The following is a 25,156-nucleotide window of genomic DNA, read 5'->3' as shown; positions in this document are numbered from 1 at the left end:
GCAGTTAGGGAAATCAGGCCAGGGACTGTACAGGCTGCATAAATCCTGGGCCATTTGCATGTCCTCACCAGCATTTAGTAAGGTCATAGTGTGTTTGATGATCAAGGACTCACAGCCATTGGTGTGCCTTCCTTTCTATATGAGCATCACTTGTCCTCTTAATTATCCAAGACTAAAGGCAACTCTGGACTTAGTCTTTATGTAGCTCGCTCTTCCTAAATTGAGAAAGCTATCCACTCTCTGTTGGACAGGTAAGCATTTTAAAGGTACCTAGTATCCAGTTGGAAGAGGAATCATGGCTCAATCCTCAGGAAAGAAACATGGCTATACGGAGTCACTGCCTTACGTGGACACAATATGCATCCATGAAGGAAGAGTCTGTCTTCCGGGAAAGTATGGAAAATCCAAATTGGTAAGATCAGCTGTGTGTGTGTGTGTTTGTGTGTGTGTGTGTAGGTTGGGTGCAGGGATACACAAATGACTGCATATATTAAAAAGCTATAATTCCATATTCATAATGTCTTTTTATAACTCACATAAAGTACACATTTTAATTTTTTTATTTTAGAGTGAGAGAGAGAGTGCACATGTGGGCAAGTGGGGGGGAAGGGCAGAAGGAAAGGGAGAGAGAGAATCTTAAGCAGGCTCTATGCCTCGCGCGTGGGCTCAATCTCACGACCCTGAGATCATGACCTGAGCTGAAATCAAGAGCTGGACGCTTAACCGACTGAGCCACCCAGGTGCCCCACATTATTAATTTTTAATCCTATAAGTAGTTAATGAATAGACTTCCCTTTGGGGGAAAAATAACAGAGCTCAACTCTGTTCTGATCACCCTCTCCAGTCTTGGTGCCTTTTTGCTCTCTCCAGAAGCAGTGAATGTTATCGATGTGCTGAGGATTCTTCCAGACTTTTAAGAGATACCATTAGGTATTTACATGTGTATTCACAGAGTCTATATGGCATGGTTTTGTTTCTTTTCACATACATGCTTTCATTCTGTGTCAGTCATTGTGTACTTACCTTTTTTTCTTAATAGAAGTTTATTTAACATATATAAAACCTAGCTTATTCCTTTCTACTGTCGCATGGTATTCAATCCTATGATTATACTACATCTGTTTAGCTTTTTTTTTTTTTAAAGATTTTATTTATTTGGAAGAGAGAAAGTGCACGCGTGTGCAAGTGCATGAGCTGGGGGAGGGACAGAGAGAGAAGCAGACTCCCCGCTGAGCAGGAGCCTGATGCGGGACTTGATTCCAGAATCCTGGAATCATGACCTGAGCCCAAGGCAGACACTTAACTGACTGAGCCACCCAGGTGCCCCTGTTTAGCTTTTTTTTGGTAGATGTTCAGAAAGTTTCCAGTTTATCTTTATTACAAACAGTAGTATAGTATTTGTGAACCCTATGATCCTTACATATGCAATATATGAATGTTTCTCTAAAGGAGAAGTTTTAATAGGTTTATTGAGTATATTAATTTCTTACAGCAGAATTCTTAATGTACGGTTTTAGGAGTTTTGACATAGTTGCGTAAACACTGCCACTATCAAGCTATAGAACATTTAAAAGGAAGACTTTAAAAAGCTATATGCTGGGGCGCCTGGGTGGCTCAGTCGTTAAGCGTCTGCCTTCGGCTCAGGTCATGGTCCCAGGGTCCTGGGATCGAGCCCCGCATCGGGCTCCTGCTCCGCAGGAAGCCTGCTTCTCCCTCTCCCACTCCCTCTGCTTGTGTTCCCTCTTTCGCTGTGTCTCTCTCTGTCAAATAAATAAATAAAATCTTTAAAAAAAAAAAGCTATATGCCAAGACTATTCAATGAAGAAAGAATATTCTTTTCAACAAATGGTGCTGTCACAACTGGATATCTACAAACAGAAGAATGACGTTAGACCCCTACCTCATACCAAATACAAAATTAATTGAAGATGCATCAAAGACCTAGATGAGTTAAGACCTATAAAACTTCTTTTTTTAAAGAGATTTTACTTATTTATTTGTGTGAGAGAGAGAGAGAAAGATGACAAGCAGGGGGGAAGGGTAGAGGGAAAAGCAGACTCCCCAGTGAGCAGGGAGCCTGATGCGTGGCTCAATCCCAGGACCCTGGGATCATGACCTGAGCTGAGGGCAGATGCTTAATCAACTGAGCCACCCAGGCACCCCAAGACCTATAAAACTTTTAGGAGAAAACAGGTAAAATCTTTTCGATCCTGGATTAGGTAGTGATTTCTTAGATATGACACCAAAAGCCCAAGCAACAAAAGACAGAATAGGTGAAATTGGTTTCATCAAAATTGAAAACTTTTCTGCTTCAGGGACACTGTCAGGAAGGTCAAAAGACAATGCAGAGAATGGGAGAGAATACTTGTAAACCATATATCTGCTTATATGTATATCCATAATATGTGAGAGTGTACACTTATTTTGATGAGTCCTGAATAATGTATAGAATTATTGAACCCATATTGTACATGGAAACTAACATAACACTGCATGTTAATTATACTTGAATTTTAAAAAAAAAGCCTAATTAAAACATGGGCAAAAGATTTGACTAGATATTTCTCCAAAAAAAGATGGGTAGCTGGTCATTAAGTGCGTGAAAAGATGCTCAGCATCATTCTACATCCAGAAGTGCAAATCAGAATCACAATGAGATACCAGTTCAAACCTGCCTAGGATGGTTATAGTAAAAAAGATACACGGTATCAAGTGTTGGAAAGGGTGGGGAGCAATGGGAACGCTTACACACCACTGATGGCAATGTGAATGGTGCAGCTGCTATGCAAACCAGGTTTTCAGGGCCTCAGAAAGTTAAACATAGAGTTATACCTCTGGACCCAGCAGTGTATACTATATTGAACACATACGTGTTTTGTGAAAACACAGAAACTTGTACAGGAATGTTTATAGCACTGTTGTTCATAATAGGAAGAATGTGGAAACCAAATGTCTGTCTACTGATGAATATATAACCAAATGTGGTATACTTATAAATGGAGTATTATTCAGCCATAAGAATGAAGGACATGTGCTATAATGTGGGGGAAGCTTGACAACAGTATGCTACTCGGAAGAAGCCAGTTACAAAAGGCCACATAGCGTATGAATCAATTTATTTGAAATGTGCAGAATTGATATATCCATAAGGACGGAAAATAGATTAGTGGTTGCCATGGGCAAGGAGGGAAAGAGGGGGCAGTGACTGCTAATGGGCATGGAGTTTCTTTTTGGGGTGGTGAAAATGTTCGGGAACTCAGTTGATGGTTTCCCAACTCTGAATATAGCAAAAACATTGAGTTGTACACCTTAAAAGAGTTCATTTCCCTAAGCCAGCAGTTCCTATTAACATACTTTAAAATTTTTTTTTGTCAATTTAATGGGTGAGAAACGATAAATTCCTTTTGAGATAGGCTTAAAAACAAAAGCAAAATATAACAAGCATTAAGTGTTAATAGTGATTACTGCGATGAGCTCTGATTTTAGAGGATAATGTACTGTTTTTCGTTTTTCTGTATGATTTGAATCTTTTATTCACTTGTCATTTTAATGGAAATAGTAAGACTCTCAAGCTCAAATAACTAAAACCCCCAAATTTAAAAATCTGTTCTGGAGCCCCATCACTTATACGAATCGTTACTGCTCCCCATAATTTCGGTCCTATGATGGTAATTCTCAGGTGCTCCAGCCACCCACCCAAGGAGTGTGAAAGCCACGTCTTATTAGCCTCTGAGCCGGTTTGTCTGGAACCACCTACTAGGTGCTTTTCCTCAGCCTCTCCCATGGCGGGAGCTTCACACGGAACATGCGTGTTTGGGATATTTGTACGTAGAAGTAGTAAAATGACAGAATTGTCTGATTTTATACAGAAAACACAAAAGTCTTTTTCATCCACCTTGTTTTAGCCTCAGTTTTCTCAGAGATCAGGGCTATTTGGCTAGTCTGAACTGGACCTTTATCAGTGAAATATAAAGTGATAATTGGCCCTGAGAATCCAAGGAAAACATCCTTCAGGACCTTTTCCCTTTGTGTCTTTTTTAAAAATTATTTTTCCAATACCTTGATTCTGGAAAATATGATACATGTGTCTTATAAAAAATATTAAACAGTTTTGGGGGAAAAAGACAAGTTGTCATTGCCTAGAGATAGTGTCTGTTTACATAATTTTCTTAGTTCATTCCTAATTGGCATTTAGATTGTTTCTGTAATTTTTTGCTGTTACAAATAACGCTGTGATGAAATCCCTATTATTACGTATTTCTGTAGTTTTTCAATAACCTTTTAAGGTAGATGGAGCGAGTTGGATTTCTGGGTCAAATGTTATATGCATTTTATATTTTGATACATATTATCAGATTGTTCTATAAAAAGGTTTGACCAATTACACTTTTTTTTCTTTCTTTGATTTGTTATGTTCTTGCCCTCTCTCAAACACTCTCCTTTTAGGTTTTTGGTATATTGGGCCAATATTTATTGGTGCCTCCCATATCAAGGTCAAAGCTAGATCCTTCCCCTGCAGTGTTTTAAAGCTCAGGTTAAATAACTTACCCAGAGTGAGAGGAGGTTGCTGAGCCAGGGTGTGAGTCCAGGTGTCTTGGACGTCACCTTGAGCAAAGTGGTGAGGTAGGAATATGGACATGGATAAAGGGTGGATTTATGTTAAGCTGTAGAGTGCTTTGGATCCCAGGTTATGGTGGAGAGGTCTTGTCCTTTCAGCAGTCAGCAGCCGCATGAAGGTTTCTGCGCGGGGGATAATGTGCTGAAAGCTATGGTCCAGGCTCTAGGAAACTTGTTTTCTTAGCTCTTGACACGGATTTAAGCAAGGCATTTTAGGCAGACATTCTAAATGAGTGGGTAATCTTGGGGGGACATCAAAGACAGGACATTATTTCTTTCCCCTCCTTTGCCAGGGAATGTGACAACGATGACTAGCCACTGTACTCAGAAGGTGAAATATGGACAACCCTCCCCCCATTTTTTTTAAAGAGAAAAAGCTGTCACAGCTGTTTAGTCTAAAATTAGACCCTCAAGCTGTATGTTGGTTAGCAGGTGTAGGTATGTGATGGGAAACCAGATGTCATTTTGTCCCTCTGCATGGCCTATCGGCTCAGTTCAGAGATGGACTCCAAAAGGGTTCCTTAGGATCTGACTAAACCTTGATCTGTGTTTTTTACCTAGATCCAACTTGGGCTCACCACTGATGTCTCTGCACTGTGGCACCTTCTTGGGCAAGAGTTATGTTATAATTTCACATTCTCTCAAGCATACCAGCTCTGAGGCTGTAAGCTCCTCAATTAGACAATCATGGTTTCTGCTTTCTGAAATCTTACATTCCAAGATAAATTTATTAATTTCTTACTATTTTGTGTTTGCTCCTATTTTTCCCAGGATCCTGGGATCATGACCTGAGCCGGAGGCAGACAATTAACTGACTGAGCCACCCAGGCGCCCCTGGTTCTTTTCCTTAAAATAGATTTTTACTGTACTATGTAGGCATGTAATTGACACAACTTTGATTTGGCTTTAATGATGGATATTTAGTTTATCCAAGCAATTCTAAAAAGATAAGTATTTTCTTGGGCTTTGCTCTTTCACCGTAACTGTATGGATTTTGTGGTCAGTAGGAACTTTTCTGTTATCTTGAAGCAAGGTTTTAGTTATCACCATCAGTGGAGACTTCACTCTATTCATGATGTTGCCGAGCTGGGTTTCTTTTGCATTAGGTTAACAAGATCATTCTCCCATGCTCAGTGTTGAGTATCTTAGTGGCCCGTGTCTTTACCCATCCATGTGGACCAGCTTTTGCTTATTCACTGATGCTTATAAACCTTATTTCTGAGATTTAAAATGTGCAGCCTAGTGGAGTGCAGGTTAATAACCTTGGATGTATTGACCTAACATTTATAAAGTACCAAATAAATTTCTCTGGAATGTAGTGAAAGAAACAAAAGCCAAAATCAAACTTTACACCCAGATTAAATTAATGGGATGAGCAGCTGTTTTTAGTTCAATAAATTTTCATTATAATGAAGTTACATGTATGAATATTCTTCATTCTAATAAGATGTACAGCATTTTTTAAAATTTTTCAATTTCTAGATTAAAACATCCCATGCCTTGAGTCTTCATCTGGTGAATCACAAATATTAAAATATGCATGTTTCGAGGGGCTGATGGTTGGGCATTTTTTTTGTTTGTGTATCCATTTTCTCCTTGCTTTGAAGTCTTTTTTTTTTTTTTTTCCTTAAGTAGCAAATTTGACAGTTTGGTGACTTCCTTGTGTTGGGCACCAGCCTTTTTGGTTGACTTTCAAACTTGCTGTCACTGGAATATTAAAATATTCTGGCTTTGTTAATTTTACTTAGGAATTATTTCTAAGTCCCATGTAAGGGGCTTGAGGGTGTAGTTATCAAATAGCCCAGGTAAATACCACTGTATTCATCCCAAAACATGATACCCTGTACTTATATTCAACCTTAATTTCCAGGGCACCAGTGGGTGATCAGACAATTAGCAGAATGCATTGCCAATTGCAGAAAACTGAGCAACAAGGTCTTTTCTGTGTAAATAGGATATCTGGGCAGGAGTCTTATTTTTGGTGCCATAGGACTGCCCTCCAAAAGATAATCATTTGCTTTTTATGTTTGTGTTCATATAATCAGAGTCTTCTCTGTTTTCCCATCCTGCTGTATCCTCAGTATGTAGCACAGTGCTCAGATGCTTACAGAGGGTGCCCTGTGCTGTTTGTTGACCGAATGGCAGATCGTGCTTCTTATGGGCTGAAATGGGGACGAGGGAAGTGAAAAGGGGTGGAATTGGCAGAAGGGGCAAATGCAAACTGGGAAAGTCCAAGATGATTTGGTAGGAAATTCAATGTAGAGGAAATCTTGAAATCACCAGTAATACGGAGACCTTGCTCCTGGTTTTTGCTGCTGGATCACTTATATATGGTTTGACTCTGGGAAAAGGCTAGAAGCTAGCCTGAACTCCCGCATAAAGTAATGTGAAGATTTCCTAAGATAATAAATGGGAATGCTCTATACTTGGAGAGGATAAGGCACCACACGCATGGAAGTTGTTGGAACTAATGGTGAATAAATGCTGTTTTCACTTTAGTGGAGTAAGCTGTTTTATTGAAAATCGTGGTGACAATTGAACGGAAACAGGATGTTCAGTTAGGAGAGCATTCTGTGCCGTATACAAGCAAGAACTTTTGAAATATCTTGGTCAATGCCTGTTGACCTTTTGTTTTCATCTTCCTTGCCCTTTGGTTTGGGTTGTGTATTAGCGCGGGATTCAGGGGCAAGGTTAAACAGGGAGATTTGTTGTGTTGGCTCTAGTTTTGTAGGCCTGGGTTGGCTCTTGGGATTCTTCAGGTGAATCTGTTGAGCACATAGATTTGGGAGCCCCTGATATCTAGTCTGTGTCCTGTGGTCCCAGTGCTGAGCAAACATACTGCTGGCTCTTCTTTGAAACTCCATTTTTCGCCAAGTTCCTGTTAATCTCATAAAGTACGACCAGTTGATAATCTGGCTCTTCAAGCAAACAGTAAACACTTTTTGGCAGAAGCACCCTCCTGAAAAGTTTAACAGAATTCAGTTGAGGGCCCTCTTGAATTTATGTAAGAAAGGAATTTTCAGTGGAAGTAAGGGAGGAAGAAGGGAGACTTCAGTGAGTCTGACTAGTGTCAAAATTGTGGTGCAGTCTCTGATGGATCAGAGATGCTGGTTAAACTTTTTTTTTTTGTTAGTTTCTTACATCTGTAGTAAGTAAGTATGTTGAGTATTAAAAACTATAATACTTTATCACCATGCATTGATATCATGCAGAACAACCTGACGGTCTTAAGACAACAGACCAGGAATCTGATGCCCATCTGCCTCGTTTAAGGATCTGCCGTCTACATCAGGTTGAGAATTGACACCTGGGAGCTTAGGTGTCGTCTTTCCAAGAAAGGATGATATTGGAAATAAGCAAAGAGATGGAAAGTAAAAAAGCCAGGTGGAGTTGAGTTTCCTGATCTGCATTTACACCTTCATTTTGGGATAGTTCCTGTGCTGGAGGTGGAGACAGCCCCATTTCATATGTCTGACCTCAGGAGGGTTGGAGCATTGAGAGACGTGAGGTGGTAATTCCTGCCTTGTTCTTGATTCTCCCCTCTGCTCTGGGATGACTGACTCCACAGCCTTCTGTCTGAAGATCGGAAAACCTGACCCTTACGTAGTTCTAGTTTGGATGAATCTTACTCCAAATATCCTTTGTTATCATATGTTCAAATAATCTTTCCTCTTTTTTTTCCTACAAGTATTGCCTATTCACCGTAGGATGGTTACAATATGCATATAAGAAAAAAACAGAGTATGTTCATGCCCTCTTCAGGTATGTGCTCTTCCTAGCCAGTGGCCCCAAAGGGAACCCATATTCTGACCTCCATCCTTCTAGATTAATTTTACCGATTGTGGATCTTCGTGTGGAACAGAATCAGCGTATGCACTCTGCTCTATCCATTTTCTTTTGTTAAATATTGTGTCTGGAGCCTCATTTGGGTATATCCGTGCTTGTTGCAGTGCTCTGTAGCATTCCATCCTAGGAGCATCCTGTAGTTGCTACAATTTATTTACTCATTCTGCAGAAAAATTGTTTTTACAAACGTGGACTCATACTGTATATGCAATTCTGACTTTTACATTAATTTAACATTACATTTGGGACTGTCTTTCCTTATTAAATATGTCATTTTAAAATGATTTTCTATGGCTGTTTAGATGTATTCATTGGATAAAATTATTCTAGTGTGTTTTATTAAATGTCCGTAGTGGGCATTTGCATTATTTCTCATTATTGGCTCTTCTAAATAATGGTGTGATGAGTGTCTTTATAGACTGCTCTAAGCCCTCAACTAAGATTATTTGCTTAGGACACATTTTTAGAAGTAGATATATGAGTCTAAGGGTTTGCATGTGTTTGAGGCTCTTACTAGGTTGGGTATTGCTAAACTGGAGCACGCATTTCTTTTTTTTTTAATTTTTTTTATTTTTTAAAGATTTTATTTATTTTTTAGAGAGCGAGCGAGAGAGAAACAGCATGAGAGGGGAGAGGGTCAGAGGGAGAAGCAGGCTCCCCGCCGAGCTGGGAGCCCGATGCGGGACTCGATCCCAGGACCCTGGGATCATGACCTGAGCCGAAGGCAGACTCCTAACCATCTGAGCCACCCAGGCGCCCTGGAGCATGCATTTCTATGCATCTCAGAAACTCCCCGAGGGCATGGCGGTTGGCAGTGTTGTATAGACCTACGTTGGAAATGGGATGAAGAGCAGCTACATAATTTGCAGAGCCCAGTGCAAAATGAAAATACAAAGTCCCTTGTTCAGGTGGTTGAGAATTTGAGGAACAGGGACATCAGATCATTTAACCAGGTGTGTCGCAAACTGTGGTGGCATGTCCTTGAAGCCAGTGCCAAATGGGACGTGTGCCCTGGCGGACCCCATACCCCAAGGCAGGACCCTGAATGGACCAGTTCACAAGCTGTTGTAGATTTTGAAACTTTGCCCACCACTCAGGATGTCAATAAAGCTTGCCCTAAATAGACATTTTTTCTAGGTAGTAGGATTGGGGGAAGGGATATGGGATCAGAGGTTAACTGTGTGGATTTAAATAGTAGCCCTGTCACTTAATTTTGTGAGACCTTAGCAAATTTGCTTCTTTGAACCTCAGTTTTTTAATCTGTAAAATGGGGTTAATATTACTTCATAAGATTGTTGTGAGAATTAAATGTGTGTATACAAAGGACTTAACACAATACCATGGTAGGCTATCTGGGGTACCTGGGTGGCTCAGTTGGTTAAGCATCTCACCGTTGATCTCAGCTCAGGTCTTGATCTCAGGGTCGTGAGTTCAAGCCCTGTGATGGGTTCCACACTGGGTGTGGAGCCTACTTAACAAAAAAAGTGTTATCTATTGTACTTGATTATCAGTTCTTTTTTTTTTTTCAAAGATTTTATTTATTCATGAGAGACAGAGAGAGAGGCAGAGGCAGAGGGAGAAGTAGACTCCCCGCTGAGCAGGGAGCCCGATGCGGGACTCGATCCCAGGACCCTGGGATCATGACCTGAGCCAAAGGCAGTTGCTTAACTGACTGGGCCACCCAGGCACCCTGATTATCAGTTCGTAAGCACCATGTTTTAAGAGACTGAGCCACCTTGGCCTATAATATGTACCTGCGCTAGGCTGTTGGGCTCCTGAGATTCCCCCACTTGATAATTCCTTAGCATTACGGAATTCCCTGCTGCAGCTCACTATTAATAATTTAGGACTTGTTAGAGGAGAGCAGCTCAGAGGGGGAGGGCCCCAGCAGTGGGGGCTAGAGAAGCTAGTGGGGTGTTTTGTTTTCCATGGCTGTCATGCAGAGTGTGCGAGTGCAATGTATGATAGCAGGGTGAGGAGGAGCCTGGTGAGATGGGAGGGCTCTGGAGCTCCCAGGGCTTTGAATGCCAGGACAGGTGGGGAGGGTTTCATTGCCAAGTGGTTTAGGTTGGTTGAGGGTCACCTAGAATTTACTGAGGTACAAAGGTTTGGGAGTTGATGAGAGTTGGATTTGTGCTATGAGCATTTAACTTCTCAGACACAGTGTTTGTCTTTGTGTAAATGGTAATCCTAATGGTGGGAGTAGTAGATGGCATTATTATTAGTGGTAGTAATAGAAGTAGGTTAGTAGTATTAACTGTATTGAATGTTTACCCGTATTACCTTGAGTACTTTACACATACTATCTTATTCACCTTTGGAACAACCTGTGTGATAGGTATTATTAATCCTTTTTGACTGAGAAGACTAAACCTCACACAGCATTAGGTACTTGCCTGTGTTGGCAGGTCTCCACTCTGTGTTAGAGATTGAGATGTGAATCCAAGAACTACACCCTTAATCTGTGTTCTCTTTCTCTCTCCCTATGTGTGTGTTTGTGTGTTTGTGTGTGTGTGTGTGTGTATGTGTGTTAAGGCTAAGACTGCTTGGCACTTACTGAGAACTCTGTCAGTTGGATTGGTTCTCTGAGGAAGCATTATGATGTGAATGGGTTTGGTAAGATGGCGTGGGCGAGACCACGTATTCTGGTGTGCTGGAATCACGTAGGAGCCCGGCAGTCTCTGCAGCACTGTTAGACCCTGGGACCGGGAGCGGGCAGTCTGACCTGCAGACCCTGCCTTTCTTTTGGGCTATCCCTCTGTGTGGTTACAGGAGAATGCCAGGATCACCATGATTAGAACTGAGATGTCATCCCAACAGGAATATCTGTGGAAACTTTTTCCCCCCTCAGAGACACTTTAATTAAATTCCCATCATGAAAACAATTAGGCAAGATTTGCCATACCTAACCAGTCAATAATTCAAGGACAGGATCTCATTAAGAGCTTTTGCTTTCCCGGAAACTGCCGTTTTGAGGATTCAGACCTAGTGGCTGCGTGCTCTGGGAATTAATTTATCTATATTCCCCTGAGCTTTTTTATTTTCCCAAATCCAGAAGGAAACGCATTTTTAAATGACCTAAAAGCAGGAGACTGATTGTATAAACTGGCATTCACTTTCACAACGATGTTCCTAGGTTTGAGGTGTGCATTCTCTGTCACGATTCCATTGTGTTCTGTGTTGAATGATGCCTGCCTGGGGACAGAGCAAGAGATGTGACTCTGATACAGGCACCACCATGTGTGAGCCTCCTCTTCTATCATCATTTTCCAGAAACTCTGGTGCCTTATCTTTGAGCCAAGTGGACGCTGCCCCCTACTGACCTTAGCAGGTAGAAATCTCGAGATACTTAGTTCAACTGCCCTGACAAAAGTATTGAGATGTACTATAAATTCTTTCATTCTTTTGCTTCCTTCTCTTCTCTCCCTTCTTTCCTTCTCTTCATGCTTTTGTTCCTAATGCATTATTGATTTGTCTACCATGTGCTAGCCATTGCAATTGGCATTGAAGCAGTAAAGAAAAAAAACCCTACAGGTACAACAATTTAGAAAAACATTTGACATCATCTACTGATGTTGAAACTGCACGTGTCCTGGTGACCCAGACATTCAACTAATCTATATGTTAGAGACACTTTTGGACCTACGTCCCTGGATACATTATAATATGTTCATCTTCACTAGAATGGATAAATAATTTGGAGTATTTTCAAACAATGGAACACTATGCGCCAGTGAAAACGAACGGACAAGTTACATGCAGCAGTATGGACGAATCTCAACTGAGCATTCAGGGTTTATTCTCTGCGACTTTGTAAGCAGTCTATGACAAGATGAGCAGGTGCTTAGGAAACTGACTTCGGGCAGCGTGGATTATAGAGGACACACGCTGCAGACCAGGATCCCACTGAGAGGCAGCTGTGGTCCTAGAAAGGGAAAATTGCTATGCTAACCCCAAGCATTGGCCGTAGCAGTGGCAGGGAGGAGAATGACATGGGCTGTGGAGGGGCCGTTAGAAGTAAAATAAACACTGTCTGGTGACTGATTGAATGTTTGGGTTGATTAGGAAGGGAATAATAGAACATGTTGCTGAGGTCTCTAATATCATAGACTAGGAGGGTGGCTGTGTCGTTAACTGACACAGGAGCAGGGCTGGGGTTTTGAAACAGTAGATAACGAATCTACATCCACCAAACTATATGACCCTGGGCAAGCTACTTAACTTCTTTTTACCACCATTTCCTCATGTGTAAAAGAGAGAAAATGTGTTAAGAGTAACAACCTCAGAAGATAATACAGTGTCTGATACATAATACACACTGTTGCTACAGAGTTTTTGAAGAGTAAAAGTGACCCTGGGTAGGTAACATCATAAATGTGATCAGTCCTTCCTTTAGGCTTCACAGAGATAAAAGGTAGATGTAGGAAAACTCAAATCATCTTTATGTCTCTTGAGTGAAACATCAAACACTTCAAGCTTGAGGGCAGTAGAAAGTCTTAGGACAAAAGGCACAAAAAACAGAGGTTACATAGTGTGGGGAAAGGAAAGCCAAGAGTTGATTTAATGAGATTTTAAGTGAATGGTAAGTCAGAGGTAGCATGTACTTTTACTGAGAATGGTTCTTGGGAGCACAGAGCCTTTTGAAGAGTAACTTTTTATTTATATAGAACTGATCCTTAGGTCCTTATTGTTATTAGTTTTGGTGATTACCAAGTAATACATATTATAGAAAATCAGTAAAAGGCAGAAGATGAAAAAATAACACCTATAATTCTAACATCCAGAGATTCTTTTCATATTGCAGCTCTGTCCATTCATCTTTCCATCCATCAGTCCATCTTTTCTTTCTTGCTTCTTTTTTTTAAGAGCTGAAATTAAACTGTATATTGTTGTGTAACCTGCTATGTTTTGCGAAGGAACTTAAAGAAGGGTTATCTAGCATGAGGGATTTAGGTTGGCTATGTGTAGTAAGAAGAAAATGTCTGATGTGCTTTGTCAATGAATTATTGAGGGAAAGTGCAACATTTTCTTCTCTAGCAGTCTTAAAATATACTAGGATAAACTCATTTCAATGATGGTGAGGGTATGACCCCACTTTACTGCCCTGTTATTCTCTGATATGTGGGCAAGCCATGAGAGTGCTTTCCTGAGCACTTACGTCTCCTAAAAGTAGCAGAAAGAAATATTGGTTAGAATATGATGCAATAGAGACTTTTATTAATCCCTCACCTACACTTGCCTTGAGGACTGAAGAGTTTATCTCTCCCAAGAGTGTAAGACTGCTCAACTTTTCATTTTTAAATATTAAAATCATTGTAAAATTCTACTCTGACTAATCTGGAATAAAGACAGGAAAGATTAGTGTCACTTTACATGAACAAATCATTTTAAATAGGCTTAAATCTAAGAGGTAGAAGCTGCTTTGCCTAGACTGACTATTTGCTTAGACTATTTATGTCAGATTGGCTAGGATAACTCTGTGTGTGTGTGTGTGTGTGTGTGTGTGAGAGAGAGAGAGAGAGAGGCTTCCTTTTATGGAATGCATGATTGGCGTATAGAGGCTACTGCTACTAGAGAATTAGAAGGTCTAATAAGAGTTATGATAACTATTTTTTACCAGAATCACAGCTTTTTGGATCTATATTTTTCTCAGAGTATCGTTCTTAGTGTGAGCAAGTGTGCTCATATATAGATATATAGATATATAGATATAGATATGCACACACACGTCCAAATACACATACAGGAGACATGGCTCCCATCTCTTTTCCATAGAGATAGAAGATAGAAGAGAGTAGAGGAAATACTTCCTTTGTTGAATATTTTTGGTTGTAAAGAAATGTAATATTAATGTATTTATTCATATAACAAATGCTTACTGAACTCACTGAATGTGGGTACTTTGTTGCAAATGGGGAATAAGAGATGGTCTAAAAGAGAGTGGCACTGAGCTATTTAGTCAGTGGTGCACATGTAACTGTTCATCTCTACCTGTTACTTGGTGGCCTCAGAGGGGGAGTCCTTGCTGCCTGCAGGATAAAGTCTAAACTCCTCAGCATGAGAAGACCATTTGCAATCTGATCTCCCTTTGTCCTTAAGAGTCCTTTCCTAATATCTCCTGTGCCCACCTTATGCTCTGGTCATTCCTATGAACAGAATTTATTAAGCTCCTTACTAAGTACTGGGTATTTTCAGATAACTTGTGGCTTCTCAGACATTCTCTGTTTCTTCATGTTCTCTTGCCTGGGGCCTTGTGGTTTTCCTTATTGGAATGCCCTGGCTCTATTAGCCGGCATGACACTCAACCACTTGCCTATTTGTCCTTCCCACTAGTCAGTGGGATCCTGGAGGCCAGAGACTTTCTCCTCTGTGGATCTCTAGCCCTGAGTAAGGCGCTTAGTGTACAGTAGCTGGTTAGCATGTGGAACACGTGAATTAACAAGGCAAGTTTAAATGTAATCCAAATTTATCCCTCATTTTTTATTTATCTGGGAAAGTCTTAATTTCTCCTTTATTTTTGAAGGATAGTTTTGTCAAATAGGTATTCTTGGTTTGTAGTGTTTCGTGTTTTTTTTTCCCCCTCCCTTCAGTACTTTGAATATTTGAATATATTATTCTACTCTGGCCTACGAGGTTTCTCTGAAAATCATTGGACCTCCCTTGTATGCGATAAATTGCTTTTTTCTTGCTGATTTCAAGATTCTTGCTTGATGGTTTGATTATAATGTGTCTTGATGTAGGTCTCTTTAGATTTATCATTTTTGGTATTCATTGAGCTTCTTGAATTTGGATGTCCATTTACTTTCTCAGATTTGGCAAGTTTTTAGCCATTATTTCTTCAAATAGGCTATGCCCCTTTCTCTCCTTTGCTTCTGGCACTCCCATAATGTGTACAATTGATCCATTTGGTGATGTCCCTTAAGTCCCTTAGGCTGTCTCACTTTTCTTTCTTTTTTCTCTTTGATCCTCTTAACTCTGTAATTTCACATGATTTGTGTTCAAGTTTGCTGATTCTTCTGCTTGTTTAAGTTTGCTGTTGAATCCCTCTAGGACATTTTTCAATTCAATTGTATACTTCACCTTCTGATTTTTTTTTTTATAGTTACTATTTGTTGATATTCTCATTTTGTTCATGCATCATTTTCCTGATTTTGTTTCATTGTCTCTCTGTTTTCTTTTTTAGTTTACTGGAGTTTTTTTTTAAATTTTTATTTATTTATTAGAGGGAGAGAGAGAACACAAGCAGGGGGAGCGGCAGGCAGAAGGAGAGGGAGAAGCAGACTCCCCACTGAACAGAGAGCCTGATGCAGGGCTTGATCCCAGGACCCTGGGTTCACGTCCTGAGCCTAAGGCAGATGCTTAACCAACTGAGCCTCTCAAGCACCCCTTTACTGAGCACTTTTAAGATGATCATTTTGAATTATTTGTCAGATAAGTCATAGATCTCTATTTCTTTAGGCTTGGTTTCCAGAGATTTATTTTGCTCCTTTGGGTGAGCCATGTTTCTTTGTACACTTCATGATCTTTTGTTGAAACTCAAGCCTTTGAAAAAAACAGCCATCTCCCCCAGTCTTAATGGACTGGTTTCATGCAGAGGAAGACCTTTACTAATCAGCCTGGGTAGAGATTCTGGGGTTCTTTCTTTTTTATTTATTTATTTATTTATTTATTTATTTATTTATTTATTTATTTGATAGAGATAGAGAGAGGGAGAGCACAAGCAGGGGGAGTGGCAGGCAGAGGGAGAGGAAGAGGCAGGCTCCCCGCTGAGGAAGGAACCCGACGTGGGGCTCGATCCCAGGACTCTGGGATTATGATCTGAGCTGAAGGCAGTCGCTTAACTGACTGAGCCATTCAGGCGCCCTGAGATTCTGGGGTTCTTTCAAACCTTTTCTGGCGATGATTCTTCTGTAGGTTTGTGTGTGAAATTTTCTAGTTAAAGAGGTCTGCCCCTGTTCTCAAGTTGCCGTGATCTCTTGGGCAGCCCCCTTGTAAAGCCAGAATATTGGATATTCCATTCTTCTCTTTGCCTCCTGGGGGAGAAGCTAGAAGTGGGGAGTTTTTCCCCAATTGCACTGAGCTTTGCTCGGTGGATGGGAGCTAAGATGGGTAAGTGCAGCAAACTTTCTTTCCCACTTTGATGTGGCTTCTCTTGACTTTGGACTCACCTGGGGTGCTGCAAACTCTCAACTGGTTTCTGGAGTTCCCCCAAAGGCAAGTTGGTCCATGTACTGTTAACTTGGAATCCCCATGGGAGAGTGAAGATCTGGAGGTTTCTATTCTGCCATCTTTCGACATTACTCTCAAGTGTTATCTAATCCGGGATGCCTGGGTGGCTCAGTCGGTTGTGTGTCTGCCTTCAGCTCAGGTCATAATCCCAGGGTCCTGGGCTCGAGTCCTTCATTGGGCTCCTTGCTTGGTGGGGAGCCTCCTTCTCCCTCTCCCTCTGCTGCTCCCCCTGCTTGTGCTCTCTCTCTCTCTGACAAATAAATAAATAAAATCTTTAAAAAAAAAGTGTTATCTAATCCATTTTATGAAATGGAGATAATTAATATTGGTAGAACTTTATTTTTTTAAAGATTTTATTTACTTATTTGAGAGAGAGAGAGTACGAGCAGGGGTGGGGCAGATGGAGAAGCAGGCTCCCCGCTGAGCAGGGAACCTGATGTGGGGCTGAATCCCCAGACTCCAGGAACATGATCTGAGCTGAAGGCAGATGCTTAACTGACTGAACCACCCAGGCGCCCCTCTTGGTAGAACTTTAAATAGCACAGTGGCACATCTAATCTCACCACTCTCTCCAGTCAAAGATTAAAGAAGTCATCCCAGGCTTCTGGCTTTCCAGTCTGTCTCTACTGCCTGTCTCTCTGTGGTCATAATGGCTAACATTTAATGAATGCTCATTGTTTCTCAAGAATAGTTCATGTTCCCATTATGTGTATTAACTGATTTACTTCTCACAGTAGTTGTGAAAGGATGATACTATGATTATTCTCATTTTGCCCATGAGGAAACTGATGGCTTAGTAATCTAACCAAAGTTAATACATCTGATAATTATCTCAGACTCAATTTTAAGAAGCCATTTTGCTGCATGAAATGAGTATATATATATATATATATATATATATATATGTTTTATTTTAATTGGAATCAGTTAAGTTTATTTTATTGTGGGTCAAGTAGAACAACACTTTAGAGTACAGACCTCTTGACTGTCACACTTTTATTATGGAATTATGTCTTAGGTGTGACTAGAAATCCTTTATTCTGCAGTTGCTATAATTAGACTAATACAGCTATATATTTTCTTTTTTTCCCTGAGTTTTATTGAGCTATAACTGACATATAGTGTAAGTTTAAAGTATACAACATAATTTTATATGTTTGTATTACAAAATGATTACTGTAATAAGGTTAGTTAACACATCCATCACCTCTCATAGTTAAAAATATTTGTGTGATGAGAACTTTTAAAATTTACTCTTTAACAACGTAATCTGAATAAAATAATTGTATATATAAATTCTAAGTCTCTTTTTAACAAAACTTTTGTTGTAATAGGCACTTATTGCGTTGTTATGGACATTGTTTTGTGTTGATCGTAAATGGTAACTATGCTGTTGGAAATCTGTAGTTAAATATCCAAACGTAGAATGACATCAAAGTTGCATTTTTTTGTTTTTTGTTTTTTTTTTACAGGACAGAGTTCATTCAGAGAGGCAGGATTTCAATCACAGGGGCTGGCTTTCTCAACTACATTTTGGAAACTTTTGCCAGCACGTTCTTAAGACAGGGTGCCCAGAAGGTAAGCTTGTTTCTGCTTTGAACCAACATTCATTTTAAGAAACCATGGAGATTACCATTGGGTTATTGAATAAGGCTCATGAGCAGACATCATGAAAAAAAATACAGTTAATAAGCAAAAATAAATAGATGCAAAAATAATTGTTTGCTAATTATTACATGCATTTAAATCAAAGTAAAACTTAAGTACCATTTGTGACCCATTAAATTAAAAAAATGACAGTGAAGAATATGTAATAATATGGGAAATGCTTAGAGTCTAAGTAAGAGATATAATCAGAATGAATAATTATATTTTCAGTATATACAGAATGATGACAACTATTTCCTAAAAAAAAGGTAATAGCTAATATTTATTGAGCACTTACTTGTACCACTCAATGTAAAAAGAATTTTTTATTTATCATCTCATTTAATCCTCAAACCTTTGAAGTAACTATTTTTATGAGCTCCTGGTGGTCAATTCTTATGGTTTTCAAACTCCATACTTGTGGGAGCTCAGGCTTCCATGAAGGTGTTTCAGAGGCCACATTACGGTTCTAAGGTCTGTACCCTGTTTTAAGTAGTACTATTCTATTTTTACATCTGTCTTTATGTAGAGCTGTATATGTGCTATTTTCTTGCCTTCATAGCATTATTTTCAAAACTTCTTTAGGGTAAAGTCTGTTCCTTTTGCATGATTATATACTTATTACAGGTGTTTTGCAGTATTGGCAAATTCATTTTTATTAACTTGCTTTATTTATAATATTTTACTTTTTAATTATTGTTGTTATTAATTGTGATGAGGAGCATAATCACTTACTTCCACGATTTACTCGGGACTAATGCTATGCATATGTTACCTTGTTTTGTTTTGTAGAATACTAGGTTTAATGGCTATTAATTGTGGAACAATAGGTTTAATAGTAGGTTTAATGGCTGGTCTGAAGGAATATTGTTATGACTCCAGAGATTTTCTGGGTAACGAACCTTTGTTCTCCCTTTGCAGATCTAGGTTCAGGAATGAACCTGGACCACGATGTGTTAGTCTGGGAGGCTGAGGGTGATGAGTGTTTGATCCTGTACCGTACTCCATAAACATACTGTCAGGGTTAATGTGTTCCTGGCCTAGAGGTGCATAGACCGGCCCAGCCTGTTTAAGCTGGGTGTGAAGTGGGTAGCTGAGCTTCTGGAAGGTCTGATGTGACCTTTACACAGACATGACTGCAGGTTGTTCTGCTCTATTGCAAAGTATGCATGTGTAAAAACTCAAATGTTCTGCAAAACTGATGGGGCTAAAAGTAATGGGGCTGATGAGAAGAATAATTTCATTGCTATATCCCTGAGAGAGTTTTCTTGTACATTCTTTTAATCAAGATCGACAAGCTTTTTCAAACTTTTTCATATTTCAGATGGTAAATATGTTAGGCTTTGTGGGCCAAAAGGCAAACTGGAGATATTATGTTGGTACTTTATAACGAGAGAAACAACTTTCCATAAATTTTGTATTGACAAAATAAAAATATAATAATAATTGAATTTTATTTGTAGTACAGTTCTTCTAATCAGAAAAATGGGATTCTGTTTTGTGGGGGAACGTAACAGTTAGCTAAATTGTGACTCAAAGTTAGTGTTCCCTACCATCAGTTGCAAATATTCGTTTGTAAAAACCATTCTTATCTTGTGGACCATACAAACACAGGTGGTGGACTGGATTTGGCCTGTGGGCTACGTAGTTTGCCAACCCCCGCTTTAGATACATGAATATTCTTTTTTAAAATCTTTTATTTTATTTTTTTAAAGATTTTATTTATTTGAGAGAGAGAGAGAGAGAGAGCACAAGAGGGGGGAGCGAGAGAGGGAGAAGCAGACTCCCCGCTGAGCAGGGAGCCCGATGCGGGACTCGATCCCGGGACTCCAGGATCAGGACCTGAGCCGACGGCAGTCTCACTCAACCAACTGAGCCACCCAGGCGCCCCTAGATACATGAATATTCTTTGATTAATTCAGGTGGGTGTATATTTGACCTGTCCATCAATCTGAACCTACCAATGACTTTTAACCATACACAGGTATGTATATTCTGATCCTGTGAGATACATAAAGTAGACACTCTTAGTCCCATTGTATTAATGAGAAATGTCTTGAAGGAGTAAGTGCATCTGATATGTGGGTGGCTGCTAGCCTGCCTTCCTTTTTCTGACACATACATGCTGAGCATGTGCTTTGTGTTAGGCACTGCGTTAAGCATAGGGTAGATGGATTTACTCAAGGTCATGGGACTAGCAGAGTGGAGTCTGGACTCACATCTCCATCTTTTACAACGAGTCTTACTCCGTGCCCCTTTACTGCCAAGTTATGTTCTGATGAATGAAGCAGCATGTTTGCCTCCTTAGCACCATGCTGTGTATTAGATGCATTTATGTTGTGGTCTTACTCCTTCTGTAGTTATTACGACTCTTTGGTTGCAAGTAACAGAAACTACTTTAGGCTAGCTCACTATAAGGGTACAAGGGTGGTGAGGCGGGCAGCCTTCAGAATGGTCTGCCCTGGGACGGAGAGCTGCCAGGAACCCATAGTATTCCTTCTTTAGCACTTGTCCGTAAGAGTATGCATCTGTTTTATTCTCTTTCTCTGCTCCACAGACTGTAGAATATGATGTGGGCCTCCGTAGTCCAGGTGTGTATGTTATACAGAGTTCTGGCCAACAAAGAGGCTGTCTGCTTATTTCATTGATTTCCAAATTCTTTGGGAGGGACTCTTGTCCTTTCATGGGTCAAGCATGGCCAGGTGGGTGGAAGTCAAGTTTTACGAATAAGGCTCAACTTGGGCTGTGAGTTTGTGGGTCAGGGTCGGGATGTCACGTCCCAGGGAAAGGGGTGGTGGGATGTGCCAACATTCCCAAAGGCTTCTGGCATGGTCTCACAGTAGATTCTGTGTTCTTGATGGCAGAGAGGGGGTTTTATATTTTTATTATTTTATTTTTTTTTAAGATTTTATTTATTTATTTGACAGAGAGAGACAGCGAGAGAGGGAACACAAGCAGGGGGAGCGGGAAAGGGAGAAGCAGGCTCCCCGAGGAGCAGGGAGCCTGATGCAGGGCTCGATCCCGGTACCCTGGGATCATGACCTAAGCTGAAGGCAGACGCTTAACGACTGAGCCATCCAGGCACCCGGAGAGGGGGTTTTATTAATCTTAATCCCAATTCCCCTCAACCCAGAGTAGCTTGGGCAGTGCTCCTACATTTATGTGGAAATGAGTAGAAAGGAGATAGAATGCACAGCTACATCTCAGTTGGTTTCTGATGAATATGATCTGGAAATCATCAAGTGACTTCAAATTTTTCTAAAGTGAGGAACCCAACTAATTCCTCTTTTTTTCTCACTTCTGCTCAGAAGTAAGAATATGCTTTTCTTGCTAGGTTTTGCCTTTTCTGACTTTCCTCTTTTTTTTTTTTTTTTTTTTTTCCCCAGAGGCTTAGTTTAATGAGTTAGCTTTTCAATTTTAGGAGCCACTTGTGCTAAATTGTCTTTTACCTTTTATCCAAGTGCTGATGTTTTCCGGTATCAGCCTGACTTCGTGATAAACCTTCACAGCTGAGCCTGCATAAATGGCTTTTGTGGAAGTTACCGTGAGAGTGTTTTAGGTGACTTTATTTTCACTTTAGGACTTTATCCTTGAGGCTGTTTAGTGATGGTGAAGATGGGATCTGATATCTGTTTTTATCCAGAGAAAGCACGATGAGGCTCTCACAAAGTTTGTATCTCTGTGTTTGTCAGTTAGAAGCTGGCCCTGGGGGCGGGGGTGGCTCAGTCATTAAGCATCTGCCTTCAGCTCAGGTCATGATCCCAGGGTCCTGGGATCGAGTCCCACATTGGGCTTCCTGCTCTGAGGGGAGCCTGCTTCTCCCTCTCCCACCCCCCTGCTTGTGTTCCCTCTCTCGCTGTGTCTCTCTCTGTCAAATAAATAAATAAAATCTTTAAAAAAAAAAAAAAAAAAAAAGAAGCTGGCCCTGGATGCAGGCCCCCAAGGTGAGGTCACTTGTGTTTCTGTGCTTCCAGAGGTTGTGCAACTGCTTTTCTCTCCTCCCTTTACCACTCGAAGGTGACTTGCAGTTCGGGGGCCTTTCTGACACAAATGCTGACTTTTCATATATCACTTGGATCTCACTTTCGTCTTAGAATGGAAGTATGTGGGCAGGTGAATGGGGATTGCCCTCTGGTAGCCAAATCAACAACTATGGTTTTTTTTTTTTTTTTAATTATGTTAATCACCATACAACTATGTTTTTGAAATAGAAGCTGTTCTAACTTCTAGCCCACTAAAGCCCCTTGTTTTTGTAATGTGGCACAAATAACTTTATCCCTCTGGATCCTAAATTTAATTGTCTACAAGGTGGGAATTTAATATATTTTTTTAAAGATTTCATTTATTTATTTGAGACAGTGAGCGAGAGAACAGGAACAGGAACAGAGGGAGAGAGAGAAGCAGACACCCCGCTGAGCAGGGAGCCCGACTTGGGGCTCCATCCTGGGACTCCCAAGATCAGGACCTGAGCCAAAGGCAGACGCTTAACCGACTGAGCCACCCAGGTGCCCCACGAGGTGGGAATTTTAATGCAGTCCCACAAATAGGTGTGAAAACTATATTGAAAGTTTTCAGTAGATTGAAAAACACAGGTTAAATACACAGAAGGTGTTCTTCCTGTTTTCAAGAATTAAAAAAAAATCTAACTCACATGCTTTTTTTTCATATTTTCTTTTTATGGTTACATGTTTGTTTGTTTCTCTTCAAATTCATCTGAACACACAGTAGATTTTCAACTCAGAAGTTTAGTTCTACAAACACTTTGGGTATCCACTATATGCCAGGCACTGCATAGGATGCTGGAGACGCAAGTAGGAAGGAGAATTCACAAGAGTGGAATCTGTGCCTTCTACAGCTTTATTTCACAGGTATCTAAGAGCTTGGAGTGGAAAGCTTGACAGGCAATGAATAAACATCTGCTGATAATGAGAATTTATTGAGCCCCACTTGGTGTCTGGTGCTTAGCACTATGGTCAGTGCTGAGAAGAATATTAAAATAACGACTGTACTTATAAGAGGTTACTAGATACCAAGCACATTGCCTAAATTACTTTTCTTCCTTTTTTTAAAGATTTATTTACTTATTTGAGAGAGAGAAGGAGAGAGAGAAAATGAAGGGGCAGAGGGAGAGAGAGAACCGAAGCAGACTCCCTGCTGAGCCTGATGCGCGGCTCCATCCCAGGACGCTGAGATCATGACCTGAACCAAAGTCAAGAGTCAGACATTTTAACCAACTGCGACACCCAGGGCCCCCCCCCCTCCAATTACTTTTCTAAACAACTCTGTGACATAGGAACTCTTATTCCTATATTATGCATCGGGAACCTGAGGTCCCAAGCGATAAAGCAGTTTTCTCAAGGTCACAGAATTAGTGAGTGGTGAACTTGGGATTTGAACCCTAACGTCACTGGCTCCAGCATGTACTGTTAATGAGTATACCCACTGCCACATCCACGCGCTCTGCACTCAAGCCCCCGCATGTGGGGCAGCAGACGTGGTGTGCTTGCGAGAGCCAGAGCAAGGGGATATGGTATTTACAGTAAGGATGGAGGAATGCAGAAGCAAGGAATTCAGCTGCAATGGAAGAACTTGGACTGGACAAGGGGAATGAGGGCTATGATGCTGGTTTTGAATGGTTAGAGAGTGTCCTCCTTTCTGGTCCGAGCCCCTCCCCCCCAACTCGTTTTATCCAGACTCTACCTGACCTAAATTCCAGAGTGCCAGGCAGGTTGAGGGTATGTTCAGCTGTTAATGTTATATGCTTTTTTTCTGCTTTCCTCTGGACCATGGGTTTGTTTTTGTGCTGTCTTGAAAATATCTTTATATTACAAAAGAAAATTTCAGTGGCATTTTTCACAGAAATAGAATAAACAGTCCTAAAATCTGTATGGAAGCAGAGAAGACCTCAAATAGCCAAAGCAATCTTAAGAAGCTGGAGGCATTGTGCTCCCTGAGGTCAAACTATATTACAAATTTGTAGTCATCAAACCATTATGGTATTGCCTAAAAACAGACACATAGATCAAAGGAACAGGATAGAGAGCCCAGAAATCAACCATTCTTATTCAGTCAATTAATTTATAATGGAGTAACCATGAATATACAGTAGGGAAAGGACAGTCTCTTCAACAAATAGTACTCGGAAAACTGGACAGCTACATGCGAAAGAATGAAACTGAACCACTTTCTTATACCATACACAAAAAACAAGAGCAAAAACCCTAAACAAATGTTAAAAAAAATGGGCAGAGGAACCAAATAGACATTTTTCCAAAGAATGCATACAGATGGCTAACAGGTACATGAAAAAATGTTGAATATCACAAATCATCAGGGAAATGCAAATCGAAATCACAATGAGATACCACCTCACACCTGTCAGAATGACTGGTATCAATAAACAAGAAATAATCAGTGTTGGTGGTGGGAGAAAAGAGAACCCTCGACCACTGCTGGTAGGAACGTAAGCTGATGCGGCCACTGTGGAAAACAGTATGGAGGTTCCTCAAAAAATTAAAAATAGAACTATCCTATGATCTAGCAATTCCACTTCTGTGTATTTATCCAAAGGAAATGAGAACACTAACTCAAAAGATATATATACCCCCGTGTAAATAATGAATTATTTACATTAGTCAAGCTACAGAAACAACCTAAATATCACTGGTGGATGAGTGGATAAAGAAGATGTGGGACACACACACACACACACACACACACACACACACACACACAGAGGAATATTATTTAACCCTAAAAAAGAACGAAATCTTGCCATTTGCAACAACATGGATAGGACCTTGAGGGTGTTATGCTA

The 25,156-nt window shown here is 40.4% G+C and overlaps 1 protein-coding gene across 1 annotated transcript in view; it reads left to right on the top strand.

Annotated features, from left to right (window-relative positions):
- Nucleotides 1–25,156, top strand: part of PRELID2 (PRELI domain containing 2) — a 67,982-nt gene that overhangs the window by 16,788 nt on the left and 26,038 nt on the right. The window contains exons 4-5 of the mRNA XM_045894656.3: nucleotides 252–412; nucleotides 18,165–18,270. Coding sequence (XP_045750612.1) covers nucleotides 252–412; nucleotides 18,165–18,270 — 267 coding nt within the window. The remainder of the gene's footprint in view (nucleotides 1–251; nucleotides 413–18,164; nucleotides 18,271–25,156) is intronic.

The sequence above is a fragment of the Mirounga angustirostris genome, unplaced genomic scaffold (genome assembly GCF_029215605.1).
Source record: "Mirounga angustirostris isolate CCGP_5_RB_7025 unplaced genomic scaffold, mMirAng1.0.hap1 SCAF_7, whole genome shotgun sequence".
NCBI lineage: Eukaryota > Metazoa > Chordata > Mammalia > Carnivora > Phocidae > Mirounga > Mirounga angustirostris.
Note: the sequence above shows the minus strand (reverse complement) of the source record. Positions and strands in the feature narration are given on the sequence as shown.